Source organism: Ochotona curzoniae, unplaced genomic scaffold (assembly GCF_017591425.1).
Source record: "Ochotona curzoniae isolate NIBS_2020 unplaced genomic scaffold, NIBS_Ocur_1.0 contig_64, whole genome shotgun sequence".
Lineage (NCBI taxonomy): Eukaryota > Metazoa > Chordata > Mammalia > Lagomorpha > Ochotonidae > Ochotona > Ochotona curzoniae.
This window is the reverse complement of record NW_024466502.1, coordinates 7,553,244-7,576,368: the sequence shown is the minus strand read 5'-3', so window position 1 is coordinate 7,576,368 and position 23,125 is coordinate 7,553,244. Positions and strand designations below refer to the sequence as shown.

General features: G+C 39.2%; 1 protein-coding gene across 2 annotated transcripts in view; it reads left to right on the top strand.

Annotated features, from left to right (window-relative positions):
* Positions 1-23,125, top strand: part of ITGBL1 (integrin subunit beta like 1) — a 206,361-nt gene that overhangs the window by 105,940 nt on the left and 77,296 nt on the right. For both annotated transcript variants that reach the window (XM_040991011.1, XM_040991010.1), the window contains one exon: positions 4,687-4,833. In XM_040991011.1, coding sequence (XP_040846945.1) covers positions 4,687-4,833 — 147 coding nt within the window. The remainder of the gene's footprint in view (positions 1-4,686; positions 4,834-23,125) is intronic.

The window sequence follows — 23,125 nt, the reverse complement described above, 5'->3', positions numbered from 1 at the left end:
CCGGAGGATTTAGCTGTTGAGCCAGGTCCACATTACATGTTTTGTGTGTGTGTGTGAACTTAGAGTTGGCAATCCCTGGGGGAAGAGAATATGTGCGCCCATTGAATCCTCCCCAGCTACCCACAGTAACTGGGTCTGACCAGACTGATGCCGGGAATTTGGAAGTTAGTTTGGTTCTCCAAGGATGCCTCCTGGTCAGGTGCTGGAATCATAAGCACAGCCAGATATTGAACTTCTACAACCAATTTTACTCCCCTTGATATTAAATGGATCAGAGTCTGAGTCTGAAAAATCACTTTTTAATGATTTCAGACTTGGGGATTTATTGTATTTCCCCACAGTTAAAAATATTGTTGACATGTGAATGAACCTCAGATGGAAAAATATTCTTTTTTTTTTTTTTTGGAATTAATTGACATAGTATTGGGTAAACAATGTTAAAAATAATGCAAGTTCCATTCTTCGAAACATCTGGGTTGAGACAGTATCAATGACAGGTTCAAAAAATAACCAACAACCAAACAAAAATTACAAATTAAATCAAGGCAAACATGTGGTATTTAAGCTTTTGGGATTCGCTCATTTCCCTTAGCATTATAGTTTCCAGTTGGGCCCATTTAGCCACAAAGAACTGTATTTTTTTTTTTAATAGCTGAGTAGTATTCCATGGAGTAGATGAACCAAAGCTTTCTTATCCAATCTTCTGCTGATGGGCATTTCGGTTGCTTCCATGTTTTTGCAATTACTGATTGTGCTGCTATGAACATAGGGATGCATGTTGGTTTGTCGTGGAACAGGTGTTTTGGATATATTCCTAGGAGTGCTATTGCTGGGTCATATGGTATGCAGATTTTGAGTTGTTTGAGTGTTCTCCAGACTGATTTCCATAAAGGCTGTACCAACTTGCAGCTCCACCAGCAGTGGAGTAGGGTTCCCTTTTCCCCGCATCCTCGCCAGCAAGCATCGTTGGTGTTCTTGTTTATGTGGGCCAATCTTACTGGTGTTAGGTGGTACCTCATCGATGTTTTAATTTGGATTTCCCTTTTTGCCAGGGAGCTGGAACATTTTTGCATATGTTTGTTTGCCATTTGGACTTGTTCCTTTGTGAAATGTTTGCCCATTTCCCTTGCCCATTTCTTAAGTGGCTTGTTTTGGTTTTTTGGTTGTTTTGAAGTTCTTTGTATATCCTGGAAATTAGCCCCCTATCGCCTATATAGTGTGCAAAGATCTTCTCCCACTCTGTGGGTTGCTTTTTTACTTTGTTGATTGTATCCCTTGCTGTATTCTTAAGCCTGTACTCCAACTGCCCCGCTGGAGAACTCAGCAGCTGGCCTCCTACCACACCTCTGTTGACATCCCTGCTCTGTTCTGCCTGCCTGCAGCTGGGCACACTGCTTTGTGGGTTGCTGCCTGCAAGTACAGGTGGACCCCAGTGGCAGGAAGCATGCTCCCAGGGAATTATTTGTGAATTTGTTTGTAGCACAGCTCTGTTTTCAAAGTTTATCTTAACTTACAGCAGGGTTCAAAAGAGGGAAAGAGACTTCTTAAGATAAAAGCCAAAAGTGTTTTTTTTAAAGATTTATTTATTGTCAGATATACAGAGAGGAGGAGAGAGAGAGAGAGGAAGATCTTCTGTCCAATGATTCCGATGATTCACTCCCCAAGTGAGTGCAATGGCTGATGCTATGCCAATCCAAAGCCAGGATCCAGGTACTTCTTCCGGGTCTCCCACATGGGTGCAGGGTCCCAAGCCTTGGGCCATCCTCGACTGCTTTCCCAGGCCACAAGCAGGGAGCTGGATGGGAAGTGGAGCTGCCGGGATTAGAACCGGCACCCATATGGGATCCTGGTGCGTTCATGGCGAGGACTTTAGCTGCTAGGCCACAGCGCTGCTGGGCCCAATAAAAGCCAAAAGTTACAGACTCCAAAAATGTAGCTGCTGATAATTACAAACCATTTGATTAAAGGTTCTGTGTTGCTGCCTCTGTGTTCTGTGCCAAGAAATTTCTCTCCACACTTTTTCTTTTGTATATGAAAAGTTGGTCTTTAAGGAGTGCAAACTTCATACAGATTACTGTGTTTAAGTGAAGGGCTGTAGACTAGGTATGTAGACAAAGTATATTTTTTGCTAAGCTTAGCAAAGAACAAATGTGTTTGAAGTGCAAAATGTATAGAAGAGAAGATCATATTTTAATCAACAACCTTATTTGCAATACAGTAGAAAATACTATAGTGATGGTAAGGAGGTTATGTGTATATTGAAATTCTAAAAGATGAAATTGAAGACAAATAGGAGAATAGCACATTTTCAAATAACCAAGAATATATTGTCCAAGTATCCGTAATGTCCCAAGTGATAGATTCAGTGGATGATCAAAATTCTTATGACATTTTTCACAGAAAAAATAAATCCATAAGGAACTACAAAATGCTTCCAATTGTTTTACAAAGTTGTAGTAATTAAAACTGTAAGGTGCTGGCATAAAAACCACATGGAAGAGTAGAAATTTCTGAAATAAACCTGCCCATATATGGTCATCTCATGTTCAAAAAAGACGCCAGGAAGCTACATGTGGCTGTGATAAGCTCTACAAAGAGTTTACTGGGGGAATAGACAGCCGCATGTCAAACAATTGAATTGGTTTTTTCTAATAGGACCTATGCAAATTAACTCGAAATGTGTGGAAGATTTAAGTGTAACTTCTGAAATGATAAAACCCATGCAATTAAGCGTGGAAAATGTCTAGGATGTTGGTTGTGACATTACAAGTTTAAATATGACAGTGGAAGCACAGACAGCAACAAAGTAAAGAAGTGGGCCTACAGGCAACTGAAAACTGTCTGCGCAGCAAAGGAAGCAGTCGGAAATGAAAGGCAGCCGAAACAGAATACAACCCACATTTCCTGTAGCATGCTAATATCTAAAACAGACAAGGAACTCATGCAACCCAACTGCAAATAACGGGCCTTGAATAGACGCTGTTCAAAGAATGTGAATTACCAGTGGATATTTGATTGAATGTTCAGTGTCACTAATAATCAAATGTCAAAACTATGATAAAAGGTTACTTCAGACCTGTTTAATGGTTATTGTCAAAAGATCTTAAGAGTTGGGCCTGGCACAGTGGTCTGGCGGCTATGTCCTCGCCTTGAACGCACCGGAATCCCATATTAGTGCCGGTTTTATTCCTGGCAGCTCCACTTCCCATCCAGCTCCCTGCTTGTGGCCTGAGAAAGCCGTCCAGGATGGGCCAAAGCCTTGGGACCTGGCACCCACATGGAAGAACAGAGGAGGTTCCAGGCTCCTGCTTTGGATTGGCTCAGCTCCAACCATTGCAGTCACTTAGAGTAAATCATCAGATGGAAGATCTTCTCTCTCTCTCGTCTGTATATCTGACTTTGCAATAAAAAATTAAAAAAAAATTCTTAAAGAGTTGGAAAGTATGTGAAGAAAAGGCCTCTCTGTTAGTGGGATGTAAATTGGAACAGCTATTACAGAACCATTATAAAAATTAAAAGTTCCTTTTCAGAAATTAAAAATAGAACTAACTCTTGATCTAGCAATTTCTAGATATATACTCATAGGACATGAATCACTTGTCCCAAGTGGCTGTCTAGTCTCTCCTCCTCCATTGGGACATTTTATTTAACAGAAAATAGATGGTAGCATTTTTCACAATAGTGAGTATAGAGACAAACCCAAGTATTAACAGCTGGATGGGTAAAGGAGTGTGGTCTAGCTGCACAGTGGAGAGTGCTGTGTGGAGTGGCAAAAGCCAAAGACAAATACAGGAGCATCTCCTGTGGCTCCTCAAAATGTCAACCTCACAGGAACAGAACAAGAGTAGCTGTTTACCAGGGGTGGGAGCAGGGATTGGACTGCGCTTACCAGGGGTGGGAGCAGGGATTGGACTGCGTTTACCAGGGATGGGAGCAGGGATTGGACTGTGCTTACCAGGGATGGGGAGCAGGGATTGGACTGTGTTTACCAGGGATGGGAGCAGGGATTGGACTGACTTCCAGCATCTTAAAAGGAATAAAGAAACTGCATGTGCAGCATAACCATAGTTAGTGTAAACTTGAAATTTATGAGGCAAATATACTTGCACAAGGTAAAGTAGCTGTATGAGATAATAAGTGTTTTATGATAAGCATTCAACATTGTGCATTTGTATGTCAAAACCTTATGTACATATTAAATCTGTATAGTATTTGTCCTTTATATATCCTAATCTTGGAAAAAATAGTTGAATATCTTCCAGTTTCTAGATTTTATTAATTTTTCTGAGTTTGTGCCCCCCACCTCAATTTTTATATGGTTGTAGCTTGTTAGAAAAATCTTGCTTCGAAAACAGATTCTCCATTTCCAATGGCTTTCTTTCCGATGAGTTAATTTCCAAATCCATTGAATGCTCCCTTCAGGCCCCGCAGAGAGCTGTAATCCCTTGCATCTGGATTTTGATAGATACCAGGTTTTGTTCTGCTGAACTGTTTATCTTGTCCATAATTGTTGAGTTTCTTCACCCATCATGATTCATTAATATAAATCAATAAGGAAAGATTTGGGAAATATGACTTTGCCTTAATATTTTATACTCTGTTAAGATCTGACTCACCTCACTGGTAGAATGAAAATTCTGACTAAATTTTTTTTGTATACATTCCCTCCCCCCGATCACGGTGAAGGTCATGGGCAGTGTAATTGTGGAAGATGTGACTGCAAAGTAGGCTGGTACGGGAACAAGTGTGAGCTCCCACGATCCTGCCAGCTGTCTGCTGAGGAGAGCATCAAGAAGTGCCAGGGAAGCTCTGATCTGCCTTGCTCTGGAAGGGGTAAGTGAGTCTCAGCGCTTGTTATTGACATCCAGTCAATGGGCTCAAATACATTTAACACGTGTTTTCTGTTGGTTATCACCCCAAGATGTTGTGTGGGCCACCTGTACCCAGATCACTGTGCCTGGGTTGGAGTCCCAGATAGGCTGTCGATTTCTGGTTGCATACCAACACGCAGGTTAGGAAGCGGTGGTTGAGATACCAACAGTTGTGTCTCTGCTGCTCAGGTGGGAGTCCGACTTTCTGGCTCTTGGCTTCTGCTTGGATCAGTTTCAGCCAGTGCATCGGTTGGGGGAATCACCACAGCACGGGCACTTGTTCAACGTGTTGATTTCTGATTTACAAAGCAGTGGTGGCTGAGATTTCTGAGGGAGTGAAGGTCTAATTTTTCCAAGCTAACAATCTGATTTCTGTGGGTTAAAGTACATGGAGAAGTGTATTTCTCTCCTTTTCCCTCTTTCTCTGTCACAACCCTTCTCCTCCGGTCTGCTTTAGCTTTGAGGTATGTTCAATTTCAGTTCAATACTGTACTTAAAAAAACCCATTGGTTTTAAGGTTTGCTGAAAGCTATCAGGATGAACCTATCTAGGTGTCCAATGACCTTTATGAGGCAATTGTTGGCTTTTCAGAAAGTGTGGTGTAAGGTCACTGATCAGGTTCCTGTGGTGTGACCTCAGGTGTACTGTGATCATTGGGCTCAGTGCAAATTTGTGGAGAACCTGGATTCTATTCTCTTATCAAAATAATTACAGTTTCACCTCTTACATGAGAATATCAAAGTCAACATGAAACATTCTTTGGGAAACACTGGTTATGGAAATTTTGTCCGTGAAAAAAGAAAAAGAAAAGGCTTCCTGTATTTGAGTGTGAGGTCAGAAATTCTTTTTTTTTTTTTAATTTTTCTCTTTTGAAAGGGTACTTTCTTAATGAAAACATAGCTTGCACACCAAAGTTTAAAGTGAAAAATTCTTTGTTTTTAATATGAAGGGTTTTTTGTAAAGTTTATGGAAAATGAGCATTATAAAAGTGTGTATATTTTAAAAACATTTGACACCAAATTAAACTTGTGTTTTAGTACGATGTCTAGGAAGCTTTTACAGCACCTTTGTATATTTGTCAAATCAGAGCAACGTCATTACTAACTTGCAATTCCAGAGTTGTCATCACTATGGCGAGAAACCTTGAACCGCGTCGCAGTCACCTGCTGTTGTCTTGTCTTCCAGGCCCCAGAAGCCATGAACCTACTTTATGGGTTTGCCTATCCTGGGTGTTTTATACAAATTGAATCATAAAACATGTGGTATCTTGTATTTGTCTTTTTTTCAGTAAGTGTGACAGATCCAGACTTTCAGTGTTGTAACACCTATTGGTACTCTGTTGAGTTTGTTACTGAATCCTGTGTCCTTGTATGCCTGGGCCTCATTGACGGCTAGTGGGACATTTGGCTGTGGTTTCCTTTTGGCCATTGTGGATCAGCCATGAGCATCCCAGTGCCAGTTTTTGAATGCACTTGCATTTTAACTTCCTTGGGCTACAAACCTTTGAGTGGCATGACTGATTGACTCTGAGTAACTTTTTAAAATACCACCAGGCTCTTGTTAAAGTGACCCTCCCCCCGCTTTTTTGGCAAGCCCGTGTTCATGTAGGCTCTACTTTCTCCATGTATTTGCCATCACATGTAATCTTTTTGCTTGCTTGCAATTCTTTTTATGCAGCAAACAACCTGAGGTTTGAGTTTCCTCTGTGCCGTATCTTTTCATAATCCAGTATTGGGTGTTTGGGAATTCTCTCATTACAACATTTTCTTGTGAATGTGAGTTGGAGAATAGGGTATTAAAGACAACTTATATATTTGTATTATATGTATTTGTAAAAACAAACAAAAAACCACAGAACAACCGTGTCTATCTAAACATTTAGTTTTCCTGGAAAGGCTGAGTTATGGAGAGGGAGAGAGAGACACGAGTGTTCTACATGCTGGTTCATTCCCAATACGTGCACAATGGCTGAGTCGTACTAATCCAAAGCCAGGAGTCGGGAGGTTCTTCCAGGTCTCCCATGGGGGTTGAGGAGCCCAAGAACTCCAGCTATCCTCTGAAGCTTTCCCAGGCCACACTCAGGGAGCTGTATGGGAAGTGGAGCAGCTAGGACTCGAAGCCACTTCCATTTAGAGTGCTGGTACTGCAGGCAGAGGCTTAGCTTGCTAAATCACTGTGCTGACTCCCAGAAGTATTTTTGATCATCACTTTTTATCGATAAATCCAGGAAGGAACCACTGTTCTATCTGCATAATTAACAGTGTCATAAATAATGCTATGTAATTGTATCAGACTTTTCAAGTCGCAATCATGCTTTTGATTGAAAATATCAGACTATCTGAAAAAGTGTATCTCTCTATCCATTGTTTTCCAACACTTTTAATTTACAGAAAAAAATCATTTTGCTTTAGATATAAATCTACAAAAGCTTAATTTCTTAAGATTTAAGTTATAAAAATGGACATGGGAAACTTAATATATTGCTACAGAAAGCATATCTTTTCAAAACTTCATGGGATTCTACTCTAAATTGAAAACATTGAAAGGGAAAGCAAATTAACTGTATCCTAAAATAGACACTTGGGAATACTTTCCTAGTTAAACTTAGTTTTTCAAAGTTTAGGTGCTGTGAATTTTGTTATTAAGTAATAAAACATAGGGAGGTCTGCCTTGTGAAAACAGTGTGTGAGTTAAGAGTCACATTCTGTGGAACTGGCAAACCCCATGTGGCTGTGCTTCTCATACCAGCAGAGACCAGAAACCAGGAGGGATGTGTTCTTGTAATGTTACACAAATAAGAGCAAAATTCACACTTCTATTGTTGAAACACATTTACAATTCTAAGCTAAAATTAATTGTGGAAAAATAAAAGCATATAAAGTAGATTTCCTAGAACATCATTGTTATCACATGTGTGAATGGTTTTTCCATTATCTACATTTTTGAATCTATAAAATAGGCAATAGAATGATTTTGTACTAACATATATTGACCTCTTACAATTCTGAGTGCTGATTCTTCAAACACAAGGCTTAATTTGTATTTTTGCCAAGGTCCAGTAATTTAATTAGCTGCTATCTTTAGCAATGGCATCTATTTTAATGTTATTTCATTAAATCAGTGCATACTGGATATGTGTAACTATGATTTTAAACTGTGAAAACTGCAGCTGTGTTTACCTGAGGAAGGGAAGCAATTACAGGCCCGTCAGCCCTCAAGTCCTCAATCGCTCAAACATCATCAGTTAGCCTAGCTAGGGAAAAAAGAAAGAACCTTCTGGTAGAATGGACTGCACTCCTGAGGGGTCAAGGTTTAGGCGTTTCCTACTGGAAGTTAAATTCGTTGCTTGAGTCTGCCCGTAGTGCCTGAGCAGTTGTTTTGTCTGGAGCGTGGATGATCTTCTGCCTGATCTCTTAACTTCTGTCTGTTTTGAGACTCTTGACTGAGACATGTTGTCAATAGGATCTTTTTATTTTAGTGTATTCTGATATTTTTAAAAAGTTCATGGGAAAAATGGAATTAAAGTAAATCTGTTTCAGAGCAGAAAATGTTAAAATCCTCCTATGTAGGATCTATAGGAAGTTCATGGATAGATATGTTATAGAAAAGCAATGTGTGCATTTGAATTTTTTCATCTAAATAAGCATATTCCATTTCTCTACGACATTTTTGGATTTTTCCTCATATGATACAAGATCACCAATTCCAATTTTCTGCTTCTGAGAGCTGGCATGGGAGCCACTGTGTCCGAAAGTCAGGTTACAAGTGAGCATGGCTGACCCTACAGACTTAATGTGTGTGAGGGTTATACACTGTCATTCCGTGGGGTTCCTTGTCACCATAGCCAACCTGAAGAGGACAGCAACAAAGGGAACACAGAAGACTAAGAAAAAAGCAAAACAAGGCACCCCTTTGGTGCTCCCTACACAGGTATGCAGATAGCTATAAATCCTACGCTGCAAAGAGACTAGGGCCGGGATCCTAACGTGGAGAATCCAGTTACCAAAGCTAAGTAAACTTTGGCTTAACATCACTACAATTTTCCAGTTTATTTCCCTACCAAGAACAAAGGAATAAAATTCAACTAAGACAAAAAGAACACAAGATTGGATCTACAATAGCAAAGACGTGGAAGCAGCCAAGATGCCTGTGAAAGAACAGTGGATAAAGAAACTGGTGCATCTACTCCACGCAGTACTGTGAAGCCACTGGCAAAAAAAAAAAAAAAGTCCCAACTAGAGACCATTCTGCTCGATGAAATGAGCCAATCCAAAAGGACAAATATCATGTGTTCTCTCGGTTATAAGGCAGACTTCATACAAAATAAACCCCCAAAGTTATATAAGCAAACTATCTATCTATCTATCTATCTGGTTAACCTGGAGAAACTGTATAATAAAGACAAGCATACCAAGAAGTGAAGATACCTGGCAGTGTGCATCTCCCAAATTAAACAACCCCTGATTACACTGGTAACTACATCTTGCCAATAGGATACTAGACTATCTACCATGGTCTATACCTACAATGCATGATGCACTCAAATAGCACAATGTTGGATTTATTACTATTACTGAAGGATTCAGTTATTGTAATAATATGAGAGAAAACAGTGGGGATGGGAATGGGGGATGGAAGGGGAATTCCCTATGCTTATGGAAACATATACATATAAATATATAAAGACTAGAGCTGAAAATCCCCCCAAAATATTTTTTTAAAAAAAAGTGTAGGCAAATGGAATTGAGATGCAGTTTTTTAAGCAACATCATTGTGAAGCCCGTTTGGAGATTTTTCATGGTATGGGTTTTTCAGGAACTTTTTGATGACTCTTTTCTGCTAGGCATGGATTTCAGTTTATTCTGTCACCACAATCAACATATGGTTTAATTGTTTTGCACAGATGTTCACAAGTATCTTTCTATGGATCCTGGGATTCTAGAGCTGTAGTTTTAGATAATTGATTCTTACTGCAGGCCAATTTGCTGAAAAAATATATATATTGCATTGCTACATTTATAATTCTGCAGAATTATTGTAATATCTGCATGGCGTTCTATCGTATGATTGTAGTAAAAACATTTAACTGATCCTGTTACATTTAGAATCTGTATTGTTTGATTCTTAAGTTTCAAGTGCCATAACTTATATAGCCAAACCTGGGTCCAAATCCTTAATTCTAAGCTGTAGAATTCATTGATTTAAGTGAATTGAAATAAGTTAGATATCTTTAATAACACGTCCCCTGTACATTCTGTAGAAAGATATCAATACCCCCTGCAACAGCGTAAAAGATTCCATCTTCTCACCAACATGGCCAATTGTAGCAGTGAGCTCTTGTGTGTGTGTGTTTTCCTACTGTTACTAGCTTTTGCCATTTATCAAGCTCCTTTCATAGACTCCCATAATCATCAACGCAAATGATTTATCTTCAGGCATTACTATTCAGAAGGTTGTGTTTGCAGTCGTTGCCTTCTTTGATTATCATTTGTCCTTGTGTCTAAGTCACCGTTTTGTTTAGTACTGCAATTCCCTCATGCTTTTGCTGCCTGTCCTCTTTGCCCTTTGTTTTTCTTTTATTAGACTTGTTCTAAGAGGTGTTGCATATGTTTTACTTCCTTAAATACACATAACCTTTCACCTTCATGAGGTAAAGCGTGAAATGAAAACAAAATGATAGGTTGTGACTAATTATTTAATGTTATATCTTCAAGAAAATAGAAATCTTGTCCTCATTTTTACCAAGTAGCATTCTTTAATTAATGGACAAGTCCTTCTAATTGTCTTACCTAGGAACATACTTTCTAAGAATAATGATATGCCAGATTCCACCATATGGGGATTTTGCAACTGAAGTCATGATTTATTTCTTCCTTTCATGACACAAGTATTTTTCTAACTTTCTTCTTAATTTACCAGAGTATGTTCCTTGATTTATGCCTGCTCATTGTTTTATCATTTATTTAATTTACAAAAATGTGAATTTGGGAAAAATCTTGTTGCTGTGGTTATTCATGCTTACAGAGATATTGTTTATTTGGATCAGAAAGAAAATTAAAATATTTGTTATGCACCAAGCCACATGCAGTGACTTTGATTGTATTTTAAAATTCCTCTATAACAACATCTTCCACTTAATTATAGCATGGAGGAGTCGAGGGACAAGGCACCACAGTGTGCTCTTCAGGAACTCTCCCAAGTGGGATTCAGTCTGGTTCTGTTCTTGAGTGTCTGTGGTAGTTCAGTCTATTACCCTTGCCAGTATGAGTGCACCTTGGAATAGTCATGCACTGAACTATGGCATCTCAAACCTAGTTTTCTTTATAGGTTGTATCCAAAGATGATGAGCCGTGAGGATTCTGAAAAATTAGCTGCTTTACTCAGTCTAGGTCAGGACGTATGGTTTTGCTTTCACTGTGACCAGCTAGGGAAAACCATGCAGCCAATCATGCCTGAAACCAAAACCTGAACTTCATCGTGTTTATCAACACAAAGCAATGATAAATCTGATCGCCTGTGGGCCAGCATGGAGTCTTCCATGCCTCTCTGAGCACAACATCAACTGCAGTGTTCACTGGCAAGGCTTTTGTGTGCTGTATTCATATGTAAAACTCTTAACAGCAATGCAGTATCTAGAAAAAGTGTAGCCTGTTCCTGTGTTCATTTTGCCAAACAGCAGAACTCAGCACTATCTTTAATATTCATTGTTACTCTTCAAGTATTTACTTATTTGAAATAGTAAGAGGAGCAACCTCCCAATCCCTTGTTTACTCCCCAGAGGTTGGCAGCAGTCGGGGCTGGATCAGGCAGACGCCATGACCTTCTGGGTTTCCCAGGGAGAACGAGGAAACCAATCACTGGGGCCATCTTCTGCTATTTCCAGGCCATGACCAGGGAGCTGGATCAGAAGCAGAGCAGCCTAAAATCGAACTGGTACCCATCTGGGATGCCACAGGCCAGATCCCTAGATTTTCTCCAGCTGTTTTTGCATCCTATATTTCACAAAATCCCGAGAAGGCAGTTGTTGTTTCTTATGACTTGGGATCCAGAACTGCACAGGTTGTCTCCATCATCCCTGTCTCTTACATCTTCAGGCTTAGACTTTAGAATGTGCCCATGGTGTGTTCTCATAATGATGGCTAACAGTGCAGGTGCCCAGATTCACATGTCTGCTGAAAGCTCTTAATTAAAACCAAGATTAAATATCCTAGATGTGTGATGAAGGTTTCATTTATTAGAGCTACAATTTGCATACATTAAGACGAACTACTAAAAAAAAATGGCAAACAGCCATGTTTAGAAGCCATGAATAGAAGAGAAGCCCACAATTATTTAGGGTCTCCCCTTTCCTGCTGGTAATTATTGATGCCTTATTTTTCCTGTTTTGTTTCTCGCTTTTTTATATTCAATGGAACAGAGAGGAAAATAATATTTTTAAACATTTTTATATGATTTGTACACATTAGAATAAGTAATTCAATGTCAGATAGCAAATACAGTATTTTTAGTTACCTGAGGTTTCTGTAGCTATAGTTTGTAAACTGTATCGCCATCAGATAAGACAGCATCTTTAATGTCCAGTCAATATTATTTTTAAATGTTTTCTCTATGACAACGGAGCATTTTGTATCAAAGATGGGAATCGATCCAAGTAAATAGACAGTTTTTATTACATTTTGGCTCATTCCAATGTGATAAATTGAAAACCAATGAAATTCTTTGGCTAAGAAAACTTCCTAGTAAAAAGTACAGCAAATATTGTCAAAACCTATTTGAAATGAAAATAGAAAATTGGTCATGAATTCAGTCCCAATTTTTTAACCAAGCTTAAAATGAAATGTGTGACAGCCATGACAATTTTGTTACTGTAGTTATATATTTATTTCTATTAGAACTGTAAAATTGCATTTGAAGGATGTGGTGGACCTCTATCAGTTTATTCACTACAAACAGGCAGAGCAGCTTTTATTTATTTTTATTTTATACTTTCATGCAGCTTGCTCTGGTTATTAGCTGTACTCTATGGACTCACAGCCATCACAGAGATTTTCTTTGATAGAAAATCAGTGAGGCAAAGTGTGATTACTTTGTCTAGGCTTTAGGGTGATAAGGCTGATCAGAATTCTGTGATGCTGCTTTTGGCTACTCAATGTTCATATGCTCCATTATCGTGCTAAACTTGTGAAAGGAATGCAGAAACTTAGCATATGCTCACTTTAGTATATAAATAATACTTGCATTCAAAATTATGGTCAAATTTAATATTTATTTTCTTCCTGTGTATCTTTGTGATAAGTTAGAGGTGAAGAAAATAGGTCTGTTTTCTGTTTGTGTAGGTAAAGTTTTATTGAAACAGACATGCCCATTTGCTTTTGGCTGTTTTCTTGTTGTAATAGCAAAGTTTAATATTTGCCACAGAATATGTATGTTTTACAAAGCTTGAGTTAATTAGTATGTAGCCCTTTCTGGAAACAATAGTGATCCCTACATTAAACATTTGTGATAAATGTGATGAATGTTCTGGAAGTCAGAGGATATTTGTTGTATTTCAGATACAGTTGAAATGAATGATACTAGGCTCGGCTCTACCTCTATAGGCAGTAAGTAGATCCCTCTGTCTTCTGACTTGTTTGAACTCTTAGCTTAATTTCTGGTCCCATGAATGCCATGACTCATTTCTGACTCAACCTTCCTAACATGGTTTTGCATAGTTCTCTAGATAAACTAAGCTGACCCCTTATGACAACCCTGGAGGAACCCGCCAGACCTTGAAGATGCTTCTTTCACTTAGTGTCTGTCGGAGTACAAAGCAGTACCTTCAGACATGGCATCTTTTCATTTTGAGTGTAACAATTAGGATGAATGAGATTTTGTTCTCCAAAAAGGTTTATTTTTTATGTGACAATCTTTATTTGGAAAAATGAGGGAAGAAAGGATTGTTTTTGCTTTCCTATTTAGCTTTCTGAATAATGTTAACTACTTTCTTGCTCAAGATGTGCCGTGTGTGCTTGTAGGTAACAGCAGGTGCTCTGGCATTGAATGTATGTGAGGCATTCTAGGATCAAATAGTCCGAGGATGACCCTGAATATCCTGCCACCCGTAAAGTTTGTTGCAGGAATGTTAGCTCCTTCAGAAGGATTTTTTCCTAGTGACCCATATCTTGTAAGATTTGACTTATAGCTTTTAAAATGATTCTGGAAAATATTGCTGGAAAACATGGTTTGTGATGCCGGGAAAGGTTTCTTCTAGTGTTTCATTGGATGGGTTTGTGGAGAAGCCGGGCATAGTTAATGTTTTTGTTGTATTGCACTTGTGGTGTTGAGACAGAATCACAAACTTACATTGATGAGTGTATTTTATTGCAACTGAAAGCAGATCCTTATAGAAAGTGAAAGAAGCCAATTTCAGAGGGGCAGAACTGGATGATCTTCATAGCTGGAAGCTCCACAGTTCACCTCAGAAGTTGAGACTATATTGTCAGTTTGCAGTGTCTGGGAAGAGGGATCAAGAAAGTATGGAAAAGTTGTTTTGAATGGATGCTCAATTACAGTTAGGATAAAGAAGTTTCCACATTGTCTTGCATAGTACAGGGAATCATAGGTAGTGATATACTGCATATTTTTCCAAAGAAAGAGGGAGAAAGATGACAAACATCTGAGGAGACAGTTTCTCCTGATTGGACATTATGCAATGTACAGGTATATGGAAATATGGCATAGTACCCTCAGATTGGTATAGTTTATTATTTGGAAGGAAGGGGTGAATGCAAAGAAGCACAATCCATACTTGGATCTCGATAATTTTTCTGGGTAATCCCATTGTGTAATCAGAGAAATCCGGAGAGATTGCAGGCTCCTGGGAGTGCTCTTAGTGAACAAGACTTTGGATGTGTCTGGAGACCTGGGGGTCTGCACAGAGTGTGACATGACCACCACAGGCTGATGTTCTCAGTTCTGCTTGCAGTGTCACTCCTGCTCTTTACTTGGCTGGTCCCTGGGGATGCTGTCTGCAGGCAGCAGTTTCCTGTCTAGGCAGAGAGACATCAACAAGCTACGAATGCTATGCTTTCCTTGGCCCTGATGGCCATGTCAAGCCAGCCAGTTCTTAATTGTATGATATGCCCTGTAAGGGAAGGGATGGCTACTGGCCTTATGACACTCAGAAAAGAGATGTTCTCACATCGCTTTCTGTTTGATTCTGTGAAGTTTTGTTTGATTGTTTTTAACTTTTGGAGCCCTCAATTTTGTTATCTATATAACAAAAATGATAATTATTATGTAACAACAGTAATAATAAAACCTTTTTCTCTAAAATGACCTATTGTTACATTTAGAGTAGTATGTATGGAATTTCTTTTAAAACAAGCAATCTAAGAAATAAGAATTTAAGAGAATGATAGGACAGTAACCTCAATGATGTAAAATTTATTAGAACAAAACTTGCATTGATTGATTCCTTCATCCAACCATCACACATTTGCTAGAATCCTTCAGTGCACCTAGAACCATTCTAGGTGCCACAGCTACTCAAAAGCGATGCCACAGAGCTTCCAGTCTATTTGGAAAGAGAACTTAATGTACAGCAGGAACAATGTAGAGACTCAAAGTATGTAACAGAACAGTTGGGGTGGTTTGGGGAGACTGCTGTAGATAGGGCGCCAGAGGACCTTTTTGAGAAGGTCATGCTTGGCTGCGTTTGAGTCCTGGAAGCCACGAAATGAGAGCTGTGGGACGATAGCCAGAGGAATCAGGAGAACAGGTGGTAGACCCACATTTCCAACTCAAGTGACAAAGACTTCCTGGGAGAGAAATTAATCAATGGGCTTTTTCCTTAATGCTTCCAAGAGAAGATAAAGACTCTTAGGGTTTGTTGAGAAAGCATTTCAACAACGCAACCCTGAGTTCTCACATGATTGAATCTCTCTATGGTGTCTAAAGCTCTCTTTGTGGCTCTGAGTACAAGGAGGAGAGTACAATGGAGAGAATACCGCATCTCCGAGGGGCTCTGTCCCAGGAAAGTCCAAGGCAGAAAGACTGGCATGTCACGCATTAGGATTTGTCCTACTTCTACAAAGCAAACGGGGCCTATGGGAGCACTTTAAAGTGCTGTGTGCTTTTCCCAATGCTCTGTTGAATAAATGGAAGAGAGGTGAGACAAGAAAGGCTAAAGAGACAAAGAGTTCTTCAGTGATGTGCAATCCCAGACACAGTCTGACACTGACAACATGCAGGATGGTGTTTGGTTCAGTGTGGAAGACAGCTGAAGGGAAATAGATTGCCAAGGAGAGAAGGAAAGAGTCTCTCTCAAATTAATTGCTGGCTTTTCATCTTAGGAACTTCTAAACCGAAAAGAAATCCCATGGTGTTTTTTAAAATCTGTATGTAATATTTAATGCTTCAGGGAGAGACATTTCCTGGTACTTTGTTCTTACCAGTGAAGCTGTTTTGTGACTGGCTCTGTGTGAGGCCAACTTGAGCAAGTTTTCTGGAATTTAATCAAAGAAGCATGTTATTTGAATGAGTTCCATGAATCTCTTCATTTTTCCATCTGATGGATTTCTTAGCTAAGGATGTGTCTGTTGCATTGCCCTCTTTTGGGTGGGCTTTTGGAGCTCCCATAATCTTGGACACCATTGAGAAATGGTATTGATGCTCAGGGGTGCAGTTACCAATGAGGTTAGTAGGAAAGTCACTGCACATTGTCCAAATGCTACAGGAACTGAGGCCCAGAATATCCTGCAAGCAGTAGTGTCCTCAGATGCCCTGCACGGCTCATGCCCTTACCCCTTTAAAGAGTGAGCCAGTCTCGGTCTCGTCACAGCCAGCTGATTGTAACCCACTGTTGAGGTTCACCCCAAACATCCCTGTATTAAAATCCTAAGACTATCATGACAAATGACTACATAGCTGGTTGCTTAAAATAAGAGAACTTTATTTTCTCTCAGTTCTGATGATCAGAAGTCTGATATCAGTGTTACACAATGGCTGTGCTGCCTCCAAAGTCTTAGGAGAGAATCTTTCCTTGCCTTTTCCAACTACTGCTAGCCCCTTAACCAGAGTCTGGGCCATTCCTGTCTCTGTTCAAATATCCCTCTCCTTTCTCTTAAAAAGACACCACTTGTCTGACTGGGGCAGCACTTTAAATCTAGATGCTTCCTGTGTAAACTCAGAACTAATGGAATACACAATAATTCTATTTCCAAAACAGGTGACTCAAGACTCTGGGGAAATGTGAGTTTTGGGGTGAGGGTGCTATTCAATCCGTTATACCCCTTAGTGGAAACTCAGCCATTCATGTAAACATGAGCTGCTCATCCACCAGGTAATGTGTGATGCATATTCACTGGACCCCATGTCTTGTCCTCACAGTACTTGTGTGTTGAAATTTAGCTTCCAAGGTGATTGTTTTATGAGGATGTGGAGCCCATGGAAAGTGATCAGATCACAGAACTGATATCATCATGAGCTTGCTTGCTTGCTTCCTTCCTTCCTTCCTTCCCTCCTTCCCTCCTTCCTTCCTTCCTTTTTTTCTTTTCTCTTTCTTTTTCCTCCCTCCCCCTCCCTCCCTCCCCCCTCCCTTCTCCCTTTCTCCCTCCCTCCCTCCCCCCTCCCTTCTCCCTTTCTCCCCCCTCCCCCTTCCCTTCCCCTCCCTCCTCCCTTTCTCCCCCCTCCCCCTTCCCCTCCCCTCCCTCCCCCCCCCCCCCCCCCCCCCGCAGAGAGTAACCTCTTGCACCATGTGAAGGCATGGAGAGCAAGCCCCATCTGTGATGGGCTCTCATCTGTTGGGGCTTGATTTTGAACTTCTCAGCCTCCAGAAGAATATGAAATAAATTCATTGTATGCAAACTACTCAGTCTGCTTTCTTAAGAGCAGCCCAAAATTTCCAGGAGGAGCTAGCTCCAAAATGAGCAAATAAATCATATAGCAGGAGGTAGCAGGTGTTCTGATGAAGATGAGGTCCCTGGTCTCTGGAGAAAGGCAGAGGTGAAGCTTATCTGGCGAATTGGGGAGGTAGACGAGGAGGTCCTTAGGAGTCCGAGGTCTGCTCTTGGATAAAGAAAGGTGGAGGATAAATGTGACAGAAGGAAATGGCATGCGGTGTGTCTGCTTGGCTCATGGATCCCTCTCAGCACAGGCAATCTAGGGGGATGTTTGAAGCTTGGTCTTCTTCACCGTAGAGTCTTCCTGTGGTCCTGTTTACTCATGACCGGTAGATTTGCTTTCAGTATTTGTAGATAGCTTTCTGTCAATTAATCCAGGATGTGCTTCCTTGTAATTTTTATTCTAATGGGGGAGGTTGGATTTTTTTTATCAAGAGATTCTTAACATGGAATTCATGGAACTCTGGAACTTTGGTATTCGGTATTGGGCAGTGAGAGCCTATCCTTGAAAAGATACAATGATTTAGAAAGTACTGTATAAAACTGAAGATTATTAGATGTCATAGCAGGTTAAAAAGGAGTGTATTTTCAGCCAGATTTGCTTACATGTTACTCTAAGTAACTTAATTCTCTAAATATGCTAGTAGTTTATCCATGTAGTGACTGACTTAATAAAGTCATTGTGTCTTGTACTTAAATTATTCATAGGAGTCTCAATCTTGGAATGGAATGATGGAATATATACAAAACTGTTTTATTCTGACTCATGAGAGTTTATTACTGAAGTTTCTCACTGGGGTATTTGAAAAATGCAAGCAAATTTGAAGCAGAGAAAAAACAATACACTCCTGATTTTCAGAAATGAAATCTTTTCTGTAATGCTTTAGGTCTCAATGTGTAACCACAAAGGGAGTTCTACTCTTTCATTAATAAATGTTGAAATCCTAGAAGCTCAAAAGAGTACAGCTGGATATTCTTGAAATAACAGAAATTTAGGAGCAAAAAGATAGACAAGTAATTAATTTGTAGGTTAATCAAGCTTCATTTGTAATTATTTTAAAGAGATATTTTACTATGTAAGATCATGGTGTTGGTTAACATATGTAATAAAGACATATAATAAGTGACTTAAAATTTTGTATGTGGCTTTAAACAAAGCACTAAGCAGTCTATCGAATTCATAGTCACATTCCGTCATATCGTTGTTTTAACCATGTGGATCTTCTGAATATGTGGAAAAGAGCTAAGAGATTCACAGGGAACTTCTTGTGGTATATTACTCACGTTGAATGATCCAAACTCTACCTCTAGAGCTGATATCCATTTGTTCATCATAGACGTATTTACTTATTTGGTCAATACAATTTGTTGGACTGCCAATGTAAGATGGGAAGAAAATGAATGTTTGCTTCAGTGCAATAATTGATATATCTGTTGTTTTCCATCTCTGCATATGCTACTTGTAGCTTCTGGTTGAATCTAAAGACTTCTCTCCTTGGTTACACTGAGGAATATATAAATATGTGTTATACATGTCATATATATATGATTTTCCATTCAGCATAGACACTGGCTTTGGAAAATACTCGAAAGCAATGTGTTGATGTTTACTCCAGAACGCTGTCTAGGAAAGAGCTGTGATGTTACTGGCACCAGATGACACCAGGGGTCTGATTTGAACTTACAGTGAATAGCTCTTTGCTTTTCACATCCTGAAAGAATTCTAGCTTTCTTGATCATGGTTTTAGTTATTTTAATTAATTATAGTGCTCCATGTATAGCAGAAATACACAGCAATAATTTTTTGTTGAGTGGTCTTGAAAGAAATGCCAGAGTCCCAATTCAAATAGCCAGAAACGTGCTTACAAGCAAAGAAAGACAGTGGCAGTTCCGGATCCTTTTTGAAATCAACAGTAAAAAGATTTAGGAAATCTCTCATTGTTAATACCATTCTTTACCTCCCTTCCATAGACACATGCATGTGTGTACGTACAGTTGAATTGTTATGGTCACACAATTTTGCTTTTCCCAGTAATTTTAATCTTTACCTTCCTGTTGCAGATGGAAATTCAGCAAGGGAAACAGATTTTAGTATCATCTAATGTTATGTATGTATTATGTTATGAGCATGACATAATTACTGGCTGTAGCTGCTTCTGAGTTGGTACTGATCTTGACAGTAGTTGATTCCATGTAGAGCCTTCGTGGTGTAGCACAAGTGACATATACTCTGCTTTCAGATTTGTAATCAAAGAATAACATCACAGTATGTAGCAATTTGTTTAGGACTCTGGTAGGAAGAAGAGTGACTTGCAAAAGAAGTCTGCATTTTAATCGCAGAATCTGCATGGCAAAGGAGAGTTGAAGAGGAAGAATGCTGTATTGACTTATCTGTTTGGATCTGTGACAATTTCAAAGTTCCATAAAAGCAAAAGGAGACAGTTGAGTCAAAATCAAAATTGTTAGCAATGAACAGATTCAAATTTTCACTGAGTTTGTCAGCTGAGGAAAGCAGAAGGCAAAGATCAAAAGGTCACAGTAGAAGCTAAAGAAAGAAAGGAATGGCCAGCCCAGAGTTCCTGACACTTTGCCTGGAGCCCAGTGTACCTGCTCTCAAGATGATTAATTTGTGATGTTTTTAGCTGTGAAAATTATGCTAGTTTTTAAAAATTATTATTTTATGATATGGTTGCATAGACTCTGAGATTTTGCCTCTCCCCTCAAGTCTCCTCCCCACACTGATTTTCTCTATATTATTCCAATGGTATAGTACTTCATCATTCTGCTATTTAAATGTAGGCTGACATTGTGGTTATGGACAATGGCAGAGTACAGCATCCTATTGTCAAGATATACTTAACAGTTTAATTGGGAGTCCTTCTTTGATTTGGAAATAGCAATGCACACTGTATTATATCTTCACATATGGATGTGATAGTTTCTATTACACAGTTAGTATATATCCCCTTAAATAAAAAAAGCAAAAGCAAAACCAACAAGAAGAAAAATAGAAAATTTTACATCATAGTTTAATAGCATGTTACTGAATGACCAATGTGTCACTGAAAAAGTAAAATCAAAAACCTTCTTGAAGAAAATGATGCTACTGTATGACCTATGTGTCACTGAACAAATAAGATTAAAAAATGTTTTTTAAGAACAAAAATACCATAATCCATGAGATGTAGCAAAAAGAGTGTTGAAAGTGACATAATATCAGGTGCTTACAAACAATTGAAGTATCTCAAATAAATGACCTTCTAATGTATCTCAGATTTATTTAAAAAGATGAAAAGGAAGAAATAAAGATCACAGCAAAAATCAATAAAATTAGAACTTAAAAATTACAAATTATCACAAGAGCCATTTCTTTTTTTTTTTTTTAAGATTTATTTATTGCAAAGTCAGATATACAGAGAGGAGGAGAGACAGAGAGGAAGATTTTCCATACGATGATTCACTCCCCAAGTGAGCACAACGGCCAATGCTATGCTGATCCGAAGCCAGGATCCAGGAACTTCTTCCGGGTATCCCACATGGGTGCAGGGTCCCAAGCCTTGGGCCATCCTCGACTGCTTTCCCAGGCCACAAGCAGGGAGCTGGATGGGAAGTGGAGCTGCCAGGATTAGAACCAGCGCCCATATGGGATCCTGGTGCGTTCATGGTGAGGACTTTAGTCACTAGGGCACGCTGCCGGGCCCGAAAGAGCCATTTCTTAAGATGAGCAGAAGGATAAAACAAACTTTTAGCCAGACTAGTAAGCAAAAGCAAAACAGAAAACCAAGTAAAATTAGACGTAAGAAAGAAGACATCATAAGAAACTAGTAAGGTGATCTCTTCTTGCTGAATGGACCCCTTGATCAATATGTGGTGTCCTCCTTCATCTTTTAATATTTTTCACTTTAGTCTATAGTATCTGATTTAATAATGGCTACATCAGGCTCAGCGCGATAGCCTAGCGGCTAAATCCTCACCTTGCACGTGCTGGATCCTATATGGGTGGCAGTTCAAGTCCCGTCTGCTCCACTAATCTAGCTCCCTGTTTGTGGTCTGGGAAAGCTGTTAAGGATGGCTCAAAGCTCTGGGACCCTGAACCCACCTGAGAGCCCCCGAAGAAGCTCCTGGCTTTGGATTGGCACAGCTCCCTGGCTATTGCAGCCACCTGGGGAGTGAACCAGTGGATGGAAGATCTTTTCTTTCTATCTTCTCTGTAAATCTGCCTTTCGAATTAAAAAAAAAAAAAGTCTTAAAAATGGCTACATCAGCTTGTTTTTCATTAGCCTGGATTATCTTTTTCTGTCTCTCATATCTTTGTTGGTGAGATGGGTCTCCTGTAGCAACAGAGAGATGGGTTTCGATTTTGATCCAGTTTGCTACTCTATGACATTTGATGAGGTAAGCCACTTACATTCCAGGTTAATACTCATAGGTAGTAATTTGATCCTGTCATTTTAGCAATGGGTTGCTTATTGTTTGATTTAGTCTTCTTGTTTTATTGAACCATTCTCCACATTTGCCTTTAGTTTTGTTAAGTGCTGTCCCTTTTGTCTGCCAATGGAATATATTTAAGTATCATTTGTACGGCAGATCTGGAAGAAGTGAATACTTTGAGCTTTTCTTTACTGTGGGAGAATTTGATTTCATTTTCAAAGACAAAGGAAAGCTTTGCTGGGTAAATAATTCTGTGCTTATACTTTTTTCCTTTTAGAATTGGAAAATGTCACTGGATTCTCTTCTGAGCTATAGTTTTCTCTGAGAGGTCGGCTATGAGTTTGACTGGGGTTACTTCATATGTTAATTGATTTTTTCTCATGTGTATATTTAAAAATCTTTTCCCTGTATTCAACTGAAGATTGCTTTTGGTCAACCCTATTGGAGTTCTGTGCCCCTCCTGTATTTCGTATCCCATATCTTTCTCTCCAAATTATGTTACTGAATACATTTTTAAAATCAGCTTCTCTTTCTGCACCGTCTGTATCGCCTGAACTCTTATATTTGGCCTTTTAATAGTGCCCTTTCAGTCTTGTACACTTCACTGACTCAGTTCCTCTTCCAGTTTTTTCTTGCTCCCCCATTGTTGAAGAAAATGGCATCCAGTTCTGAGATTCTTTGTTTTACCTTGCTTATTCTATTATTGAGGTTTTCTAGTGAGTTTTTAATTTGCTCCATTTTCCCCCTTCATTTCTAATAATTTGCCTTGATTTTGTTTCAATGTTGCTATTTCTGTGTGATGTATTTCTTAAATTCCTTGGACTCTTGTATGCATTTCTCATTGTTGTTAAGAAGCTGATAAAAAGTTTTTAAAATTCGTTATACCCATTTCCTTGATGTCTTCCTCAGTTAACTCTAAGCTTGACAAAGACTTTTGCTCCT